This window comes from Solea solea, chromosome 9, assembly GCF_958295425.1.
Source record: "Solea solea chromosome 9, fSolSol10.1, whole genome shotgun sequence".
Lineage (NCBI taxonomy): Eukaryota > Metazoa > Chordata > Actinopteri > Pleuronectiformes > Soleidae > Solea > Solea solea.
In genome coordinates, this window is record NC_081142.1 from 10,995,771 (window position 1) to 11,007,137 (window position 11,367).

Consider the following 11,367-nt stretch of genomic DNA (forward strand, 5'->3'; position numbering starts at 1 on the left):
GGGGAAATCAGACCATTTGTGGAATATGGACTATGTAGAAATGTGACATGTGCATGGTAAAGTCACATAGAATCAGCTCCTTTATTAAGTACAGCAAGTTGAGGCATTTGCACAGAAAATCAATATCTTAAGAACACATAATACAGGGTGGCATGATATGCATATAAGTACCAGAAATATACTTAAATGCAATTGTCTTTAGTGTTCTTTCAGTGAAATGAGCTCTAATACAGAGCTAGATACAGTGTACAGTCTACATTTCGCATTAGTCACAACTTATATACCATTGTTTTCGTTGATTCACTGTCAGAGAGAGAGAGATAGTTACAGGTTCTGAATTTAAGTAGAGGTTCCTCCATTTTGAGTTCAGAAATAGGCATAGTTGTGTAAACAGGGCAGTCAATCATTCTGCATGGAATGTTCGCTAGGTAAACCGTAGCTTCTCCTCATCAAACCTCAATAATTTGACCTTTCAGAAGCTCCATCTCAATCACTGCCAGTGTCTCGGAATGTCACTCCCTCTTCTATACATTTGCCATGAGAAGAGTCTCCAACCGTCCGGAAAAGGTTTAATCATCCGCCAACAGAAATGAGGGCCAAAGTGCACAGGAGCAGTGGATGTGAGCTGCAGCACAAGTGGGAAGTCAGGGATAGTGGCTCTTCCTCAGCAGGTAAGAGGGACTTATATACTGATTGAGAACGGAAGACCTCTAGACAGATTCTGGAGGGGTGCGGCAGGAGATGGAGCAAGTATGTGGAAATACAGCACAGTCCTCAGCTCAGGTGCAGCGCGGCATCTCGCACTGTTCACAGCGGTTGAGTGCAGGGTGGTTGAGGAAGGTGCAGCTTTCACAGTTCCACTGGGCGCCTTCAAAGTCCTCGTCCCTCTGAAGCCTTGGCACTGACTTGGAGCCCTGCTCCCCTTCTGATGAAGCCAGACAGAAGCAGTACATAAAAAGACTATTTGTGTGATAAAATGCAAAATGCAGTGTCAACACCTCAAGGTCATCAACCATTTATAAGTGTGTATGTTGATAGACTTTGGCATTCACTAAATATCCATCTTTCTCACCTAGGTTCCATATCAACAGATTTGTGGAGGTCAATACACAAAAAAGTCCCAAATCCCCTGACAGCTGAATGCCAGATAAGACAAATATGAAAGTGGCAGAAACTCAAATCTGTTAACCTCTTTACAAATCCGTATGACTCATATTTATGCCATGGAAACTGCTTTGGACAATTCTCACCTTTCTTTCCGGGTTTAGGTGGAACAACTGGACCAGGCTGAATGTTGTCATAAAAGTTGTTCATTGCTTTTGGATCAAACTTCCCTGTGGAGGAAAGCAGAAATCAAATACTGACGTTTATTTAAACGTGATCATCCCAGGTAAAAGTTTGTCATCAGTCCAACTGGTTTCCAGCTCCAGAAAAGAATAGCTGTTTAACCTAGCTCAATTTTTGCAACAATAAACATAAAAAAGTAATGCGTCCAATATTAAAAATGCCCAATTATTTCATTGAAACCTGATGCAACATGCCACAACCAGTGCAGATCCTTGGTTTCTCATTCTTTACAGCCCCTAGTGAATATAATAATACAATTACTAAGCCAATTCAGTATGAATAATACTGTTTTTCTTCTTCACTTGGACACAGTTCCATACATTATTTTTTACCAGCATTATAATATTGCTGGCTTAAAGACACCAGTTTTAGTTAAAATACTCTCTATTTATATAAACTTACAAGCTAATATAATACTTAAGCCACACGAAGATGGCGTGAAGATGGTTTGACGATATATTCTTGCAGCTGCATTTTCCGTTGAGCAAAGTTTTCTTGGTCAATGAGCTGGATGTTGGGTAATGCAAATTACACATTTACTGGCTGTTACAAACCAATCACAATTAGCAGCATTTTCCACAATGTTACACAATCATTGATCCATTTGACTATTGTTTGAACTCATAAAATACGGCGCAAAGTGGGGATGTTGTTACGCTTCTAAATAACAGGGACATTGTAACTACAGGACTACACTGATGTCCTAAATCTTGACATACATACGTTATTGTCTGCCAACACATTTGCGTGGATTAACATGTTTACATTGAAAGAAAGACATTGTGTACATTGTGAGAATTACTATAAAATACAGAGTTACTTTAAAGCGGCTTTTTGGTTGCGAGTTAAGACTTATTGACCAACTCATAACAAAATCTGAGAGTGGCACCAGGGTTGCCACTTGCCACGATTCAAAAGCTCAGAATAAAGACCCTCGGCACGTGCCAAACCACATTCAAGTAGCTTAACGAAGCTGTTCAATTGCAACACTGCTCTTGTCCCAGTATACAAGCAGAAGTAGAGAATCGATTTATTGACTTTAGTGTTTTCACCTCTGCTCCACTAGGGAGCCCCTTTTAGCTTGTTGGTATAAGGCAGATTACAGTTTAGCAAGTGGCAAGTTGTTGGCATGTCTAAACATTAACTTAAAAATATAAAATTCTTTAAGCTGATGGAGCAACAAATTGGTCTCTTCATCAGTCCTAAAAATGCACTAACTGATACTGTTGTCTAATTGTTCTGTGTACCGACTTCTTTTATCATTTCCAGGTATTAGTCAGAGACGGAAACTGTGTCACATGGTCAGAGCATTGAGGCCAGTTCGAGTCTGATCTCTGGTTCAACTTAAGTAATACATGCAGTAGTAGCTCGACTCCCAATCACATTATGTGTTATCCATCTTTATCCATCTATAAGAAATTTGATTTAGTACAATTTCCAACCTGACTGCATACCTAGATGCTTTAACAATCACAGCTTTAAGGAAAAATATTAACAAATCATGCTCTTTAAAACAACTTCAATACATATTTTGCTCTTTGTTTACTAAAAGGTTTTTGAGGGATATAACTCACAACTCACATATAAATCGATTTACTGTCAGTGCATGAGCACTAGCAGAAAAACACTAGAAATATTTTTAAAACATATTTGTACAACTGGAAAGGAGAATATCTGCACATTTTCTAAACCCTCAAAAATCTAAACGGGCACTGGACTGGAAAATCCTGTGTTGGTAGGGCTTACCCAAACATCACACATCAATATAAACACAGCATCTTATCCGTGAAGCCTAACTTGGCAGAATGATGCCTGCACTAGAGGTTTGTATGATTAAAAAGGTGCAATGGATCCATCACGCTGGAGCTAAATCTGGTCTGCTTCTCTGTTCTGCTTTTTCAAGATCAGTCCAACCATCCATTTTGTAACGCTTTGTTAGGAGGGTTGCAGGGGTGCTGTGCCAATCTCAGCTGACATAGGGCGATAGGCGGGGTACACCCAGGACAGTTAGAGTGACCAATTTGCCTAATGATTTCACATAAAACTGAGACACACTTTACAAGGTGTGTGTTGTATTGTTCACTTCTGTGTGAGCATGTAGTGTGAGTGAGTGTGTGTATATATACCTCTGGACTGCAGTAGATCCGTCTCTTTCAGAGTACAGTCGATATCAATCTGAAGCTGTCTGTTAAAACTCCGCAATCTGGTCATCTCCTCTGGCTGCAGTTAGAATAACCAAAAGCACATCACCAAATATACTCCCGTGACCATTTCAAGCTTCTTACAAGGTCATTTTTTTCCCATCACTTTATATAACAGGGTATTACGTTATTATATTATTATTATTATTATTATTATTATTATTATTATTATTGTTATTATTATTATTGCTGGATCTTCTGTTCATTTTTTATGAACCTGTACAATTAATAATAATTCTTGTCTGTGGTTGTAAATAATGTTTGTGAGCATATGGAAATGTATAATTTAAGATTTGTGGTGACAAGAATGTGCAAGTCCTTACTCTGGGTATAAGACTGGTTGAATTTACTCGTCGAAAGCGCCTTTGAAGGGCATCATATTCCATGTTGTTGACATCAGCTTTGAGCTGCTCTAGTTTCTGCTTCTCCAGCATCAGTTCCTTCAGTAGACGCTCCATCCTGGCCCGCTGGTGGAGCAAGAGAGCTATAAAACAGAGTAGTATATATAGTAAATGATACCAATTTAGCCTAGATAAAAGTTTAACACTATCAAATAAATTCCCCTTACTTGTCATTTGTCTTTTCAAATAAAAAAAAAACTTCAAATGTAACAAAGTATGTATGTAATGTATATCCATTACCACCACACGAACCAGCAGCTTATGAATGAATAAGAAGGTAAATCTAATTTAATTAATGGAATAGATATCATTTTATACATTTCCAACAAGAGAGACAAACCCTGCAGTACTGGAAGTGAGATGTGTCAGTTATACAGTACATGTCTTATCCAAAAAACAGAAACAGAAAAAAACATACAGATGAAAACACATGGAGAAAAAGAGACAGTACATTGAAAACAAATATCAGTTTCCAAGATAAAATGCATCAGTAAACTCTGTTCAAGGTTTCATGAGTTACGATGTCAAACAGTTTTCTTTAGGCTGAATTCTGACATCAGATATTCCATTTAGTACACAACCACATATGAACATAGCACACACAGCATACTTCCTGGCATAGAGTGTTGATTTCAACTGTATCGTGTTGTCTGAAAGCACATGTGGCTGTTATGCACTTTGGTTAGTGGTGTTTACGTGTTTAACTGAACCTGACTTTGTCAGTTGACTTAAAAAAGTCAGTGTTTTACTTGTATATGTCACATTTTTGTGTCACAAAAATAGTTACATTTCACATTTATCTATTTTGATCCAGGTGGATCAAAAGATCTAGAGCCAGGAGAGGTGGAGGTATGCACTGGAGGGGAGAGGAATGAAGGTTAGCAGGGGCAAGATAGAATACCTGTGTATGAATGACAGTGAGATAGGTAGAACAGTGAAGGGTAGAGGGAGCAAACGTGGATGAGTTTCAATACCTGGGGTCAAACATCCACAGCAATGCAGGGTGGAGTGGATGGAGATGAGTGTCAGGGGTGATGTGTGACAGAAGGATAACAGCAAAAGTGAAAGGGAAGGTCTACAAGATGGTAGTGCGACCTGCTATGATGTATGCTTGAAGACAGTGGCACTGCCCAAAAGACAGGAGGCAGAGCTGGAGGTGGCAGAGCTGAAGATGTGAGGGACAAATCAGGTTGAATAGTTTGCAAATAAAATAAGAGAGGCAATGTTGAGATCGTTTGGTCAAGGGCAGAGAAGATATAGTGATTATAATGGACAAAGGATGTTGAAGATGGAGCTGAGGAAGAGGAAGACCATAGAGAAGGAGGAGGACATGAGGACAGTTGGTGTAACAGAAGAGGACACAAGGGATAGGGCAAAATGGAGGCAGATGATCCACTGTGGCGACCCCTAAAGGGAGAAGCCGAAAGAAGAACAAAACTTTTTTCATCCAGATACTGTATATAACCATACTCGTCAGTATGAACACATTCATGCACTCAACATAGCATGTGCGTGTGCAAAAATGCAAACTGAGACAAAGTCTTTGCCTTTATCATAAACTGCACAGCCACAAACACACATCAAATATCAGTTTCACAGGGAAAACATTTCTAAGTTTACACATAAGTGATACACATAAATGCAGGGCTAAAGAAAACTCAAGAATCCCTTACCTTGTGTGTAAGCATAGTCATCAGAGCCTGAGCTTGTGCGTCGGGGCATTTGCTGAAATTGATTAGCAATATTCCCTGGTAGAGCGGAAATGGGGAGGATGGGTGCAGGTGCAGCGTTGTGCTCCCCTTGGTCTACTATGTTGAGAAGAGACTCTGCTTCAACCACTGGAGGTGAGCTGGATGGCCTCTGGGCCTGGCCTCCGGGGGACACTTTGATTTTGAAAGTGTAGGCCGATTGGCCTGGTTGAGGAGAAGAGGCTGGCCGAGGCCTTGCAGGACCCTGGTGCTGCAGGTACAAGCCAGGATGAAAGGCTGCTGGGCCTGGAGGTCCACTCATAGTGATGCCCCTTGAAGGGGAGCTGGGTGAAGGGCTGGTGGCCATGTAAAGCGCTCCTTGGGGGTGAGGGGTGTGCACGGGTGAGTTGCTGCGTGGTCGTGGACCCTCCAAGGTAATCTCTATTTGGTTCTTGAGAGAACTTTTTGTGTGGTAGGGCCTGTAGACAGCTGGCTGTTGCTGGGGTTGTTGCTGGTGATGGTAGGGCATGCTGGGAATGGTTGGGGAGCTAATAGGGAGAAAGACATATTGCTGGTGCTGGGGTTGCGGCTGGGGCTGGGGCTGAGGCTGTGGTTGGGGCTGTGGCTGGACTTGATGTTGTGGGGAGCTGTAAGGTGAGCCATATGTGGGAGTGCTGTAGGGAGATTGCTGATGCTGATAGACAGATGCCGCTGAAGAGGACCAGGGTGCTGGCTGTGGGCTCTGGGAGGGTGAGGGTCGAATATATAAGGTTGTGTTTGTGCTGTTAGCATAGTGCCCAGGAGGGATCTGCAGAGCCTGTGGAACATTGGGTATATTTTGAGAAAGGGTGACCGTTATTGGGTTCATAGTATAACGTGGGATAGGGGCGTATGTGGGAGACATGCCCTGCATGGTGGGTGGAGGAGTGGGAGTGCTTGCAGAGCGGCTCTGGTCATTCATAAAAAAAGGATTATATCCAGGGGAGGGGGCCATAGTGGCAGGGGCTGACAGTGGCTCAGGGTAGCTCGGCCGCTGGGGTTCGATGTGACTGTCACTAGTGCTGTGCACAAGAGAGCGCCCTACTCCTGCTTGTCCTCCGTTTGTCTTACTTGCCTCTGAGCCTGGGTAGCCCAGACTAATGTGCAGCATGTGGTTTCTCACTCGCCCTTCTTCTGGGCTGTGGTGGAACTCTCCATACAGGTATCTATTACTCTCTTGGGCAAGGAGGTGGCAGCAGAGATCCAGGTTGTTGTTGTTCTGAGACAGAAACAGAACAGTCTCAGGAATACAAAATGTATTACCGAGTGTTAAAAACTTCATTGTGCTGCTTTACTCTCCAATATACATCATAATGGATAATGCTAGAGGTTAATATCTAAACAAAGTAATACGTGTGGCAATGAATCTACCCACCAACCATGTGAAAATCAGTCACAATTTTCCAATATCATGCTGGTGCAATTTTCTAACAATCTCCAAACAGCTATACGAGCATATGGTTGTGTATTGTGTCTGACTGTGTGTGTAAATCTGGGATGTGTGGTCAGGTAAGGCAGAGCCTCACGAGTCATCATGAAAAGTAAAAAACAAATAATGATAACATAAAATAGATGAGTCCTCTTGTCTGTACAATAAATTTGTTTTCGGAATGATTCCAATAAGTTTGATCATTTTTATAGCCAAAAACCCTGATTTTGCACATTTCCTGTTCAAATACAGGGGAGAAACATGGAAAGTGTGGCAGCGGCAACCTCACCTCAGACTGCTATACCTCACACACTGGGTTGATGCATGCATGCATGCCTGTTGCCGTCTCCCTCTATGTGGCCAATATAATGTTTGCATACAAGTTTATTATTCAGCCAGTCTTCCCACAGTCTGGCTATTATCTTCAATGAATGTGTATGACATAAAACCACAGTGAAGAGGCCCAAGCGAGGCAGACAGTACCTTGCCACACTGACAGAGGCACATGTGAGCCCAACAGGTGCTTGTTGCTGCTGTTCTTGGAGGATGCAGAGCAAATGTGCTCTCTCAGCTGTAAATGTAACATTCATTCTTTCTTAGCCAAATAGGTACCTTACCTATGTGTGTAAAGAATGCTTAAGAGATATGAAACATAACCAGTAGCCAGTGTGCATGCTGCCAACTGCCTAGATAATAAACTACTTTTGTGGGTTTATATATTTGTATAGCTGTGCCTCAGCAGCCATGAACCTCACAGCATGTCACTGGTGTAAATAAATACCTGCAGAAGGCACTGTGACACTACCCCTTCTGGGATCTCCGGGAAACGCTGCTTGAGGTCCTGCAGGATGTGGTAGTCGAGCTGAGAACCTCCCTGCGCCATCCTGAGCCAACACAGAGAGTCAACGAGCCCAAAGCAGCAGTGGGGGAAATACCATACCTCGGCTCATCCCCTAAAGATACAAGATGACAATCAAAGTTGATGATTGAACTCAAATTTCATTAGAACCCTGAAGTGAAAAACAATCCTATTTGCACTACTGGTCTGCAAAATGTCTGTCACACTCCCCATGTGTCAGCAATAACTGCAGCCAACAATTCTATTAGTCTTTACAGGGCATGTCAACCTGAGTTTGTTTATGAGCACTACGTATCCATCAAAAGAGTCGAACAAATCAAGAAAACTAGCACACCTTCACAAAGACCATCCATCCCTGACGTTCATTCGCATTAGCACACGGGTGCTAACAAGGTGGCCTGTCAGTCTGTTGTTGTTTGTTTAGCCATACCTTTGCACCAAGCAACGACGACATACCATCGCTAGCTAGCACGCAAGCTACTTATGAGCATCAGTTTAACCTAAGTACATAACTGAAACTGACAACTACACCAGACTAATGACACTCCTACAGCAAGCAACAACAACGCCGAGGTTGTACCGATGGCTCAGTGAGCAACACAGATCTCCAAAAGCCAATTTAAGTAAGATTAATAGAATTAGTCAACTGTCTGGCAGCTAGCTCTGCTAATGCTAGTCGTAGTCCCGGTCAGCTGTCACAGGGATGGATTAGCTAGCTAGTCATGCTAAAGTCAGCGAGGTGTAGCGCGGAGCTCTTGTTAAAACTCACCATATGTTACGCGTCTGTCTCGTGGCTCAGACCATAGCTGAGATATAAGAGCAAGCTGAGATGTTTGTGAAATGACGCCCCGAGGTTTGCCAGGTTTTTGGTTTGGCTTAATAACTTATAGTTTCGCATTCCAGCGTCAGGCCCCCGCCGCGGAACCGATCACGGACAGGCTGTTGTATCGCGATGACACATTTGCCCGGACCAGGAAGTCGTTCAAATCTTTTTTTTTTTTTTTCAAGATGGACAAAAAATATACAGGTTGACAGGAAATTGTACAACGTGAGACATCAAATGGACAACAACAGAACATAGCAGCAAAATAAAGGAATATATATGTATACAAATATAATAAGTTGAAATATAAGATAAAATAAGATAAACTTTATCCCTCAAAGGGGAAATTCTGCAAAAACAGTTAAGAAAGACGTGTGCAGACAGTGAAAACGTGAGCACAGTCATTACAGCCGTATAGTTTTCAACTGAAGATATTGTCTTTAGGTATAATTAAAACTCTTTCAAGAAAACACAGAAAATTAAATTATGGATTTTTTTTTTCATAAATCTGGATTGGTGATAACAATATACTCCTATTTGTGTTTTGTATAGGTCTTTAGGTAACCAAAACCTACAATTTCAGACAAGAGTTTAAAGTCACAGATGATATTATCATTTTTTGTGGAAGGGTTTTTCCCCAGCACAGGTTATTTACAGGGTTGTTCCAGAAAGTTACTGGAATTCGTTCAAATCAGTTTTTCTCTGTCATGGAAATTACACATAATGAGAACAATTACAGAATTAATATTATTGTATGGTACTACAAAAACCTGGTTTTGAAATAGTTATTTTAACCCTTTTACCCATATTTATTACATAGATGCACCATAAGACAATGTCATAATCATGAGATAAGGTTTCCATTTTTTTACCTATCAAAAGGGCGTCAAGTTGATTATCAGATGCATGTTCCAGCTTTTTTCACTAGGGGGCAGTAAGAGATTCATGTATTTGGCAACACACTAATGAAAAATGGAAAGTAATGAACTAAGATGAGTTTCTGTGATGAGGCATTATGATTTAATGTAACGCCAAACCCATATGTCCTCAATAATTCTGCTGATTAAGACAAAACAGAAAGATAAAAACCCAACATGAGAGGTCAGAGGTCAGAACTGTGCAACTGCAGAGGTGTTGTTAATACACTATGATCAGTAACTCATCTTGGTGCTGTCAACAAACCATTAATGCAGATTCTAATGTCTTACTCTCTTTAGTGTCTGTTAGCAAAATGAGTTCAAATTAGGATATATAATGCCAACAGAAACCCCTTTCTTACTTGTCATTGTTACATGTTTCCAAAGCAGCTCAGTAAGAGTGTGGTCTGCTCTGCTCACAGTCAGCACCTGTTTTGTGGTGGAGTGGCTTTTTCTTCTCATGACAGCTGAGCACTCAGCAGTCACAGCCTGGACATTTTGACAGGGCACACTACTCTTACTGTCGAAGACTCAATTGCATAAATATCTCTAAAACTAAAAGTCAAAAAATGGTATTGTATTCTGATATTAAAGAAAAAGAAAAAATTACTTCCTTATAAGGAAAAACTTGTCACTGGGGCTCCTTAGCAGCTTGCCTTGCATAGCCCCAGTAGCACCAAATTTAATCTAAGTTAACGGGAAAACCAACCCACAGTCAGAACTGTCCACTCCTGACATCTATTTCACCCTCAGATCATCTTACAGATCAGTTGTCTTTTTGAATTGACGGTAGTTCAGGAAAAGTAGACACTTGTGCAGCACGTTGGCGACACTGAAAAGCTCACTTTCAAAACATCAGCATCCGTTGACCAGGCACCCAGACCAGGGGAAGTCATGAATGGCCCAATGAGGTGGCTAAGGAATATGCTGTTGAAAGGAAGGCTTCTAGTGTTTTGGTGGACAGGAACATGTGCACTCTTCATAAGGGTTATGAAAAGATATACTTCTTAAAGGCCAGAATCATTTGCTTTCAAAAATGCTGATCAAAGACAAAATTCTGTGGTTCTTTACCTTTTTTACAGATGTTGTTTCAGCCGAGACGGTTATTGCATGAAAACTTTGGACTGAATGTAAAGTCTTTAGAATCTGTTGAAGAACTTTGAACTGCAATAAAGAAATAAAACATTATTCATTTTAGTATGATCAGAATAATAAGAAGAACATTATAAAAAGAAGAAGAAGAAGAAGAAGAAGCAATTGCATCCAGCTACACCTCTTTTGGTCTATTCTAGACCCACCAGAAACTTCTACAAGGAACCAAAAAAAGGACAGGCAGTAAGTTCTAATCTGCAGTTTTACTTCTAAGAGAATATCAACTTGTGTTGGTGCAATACAGAAAAAATGTTTGTGACACAATAGTTTGAATGATAGGATTTGAGGATAGTTAGAGTTTAGTTTAATAGTGCATAGTCAATCTTAAGTGTGTCTTAAGTGGGTTTTTCTCTGATTATGTGACCTGAAATGTGCTGAAACAGGTCAGTAATGTTGTGGACAGGTGGCACCCACGTGACATGCAGAGCTTATCTTCCTGGGCTTAAACATGGGGTGTGGGCCTATAACACTACAAAAATGTTCACAGGGGGAGTTGGGGTTGTGCTGCAGC

The 11,367-nt window shown here is 41.2% G+C and overlaps 1 protein-coding gene across 2 annotated transcripts; it reads right to left on the reverse strand.

Moving 5' to 3' along the window:
• Window positions 1–57: 57 nt before the first annotated feature.
• On the reverse strand, window positions 58–8,924 carry tab3 (TGF-beta activated kinase 1 (MAP3K7) binding protein 3). 2 transcript variants are annotated; one of them, XM_058638382.1, is made up of 7 exons: window positions 8,734–8,924; window positions 7,887–8,058; window positions 5,623–6,895; window positions 3,872–4,032; window positions 3,474–3,567; window positions 1,251–1,334; window positions 58–925 (listed from the first exon to the last, which is right to left on the reverse strand). In XM_058638382.1, exons 2-7 carry the CDS (start codon window positions 7,986–7,988, stop codon window positions 780–782), a joined length of 1,860 nt encoding a protein of 619 aa, XP_058494365.1. In that variant the 5' UTR covers window positions 7,989–8,058; window positions 8,734–8,924; the 3' UTR covers window positions 58–779. The 2 variants fall into 2 exon arrangements, 1 of the variants encoding a protein (XP_058494365.1); XR_009241330.1 differs by lacking the exons at window positions 58–925; window positions 1,251–1,334; window positions 3,474–3,567 and adding an exon at window positions 4,924–5,356 and having other exon boundaries at window positions 3,937–4,032.
• Between the last annotated feature and the right edge of the window lie 2,443 nt (window positions 8,925–11,367).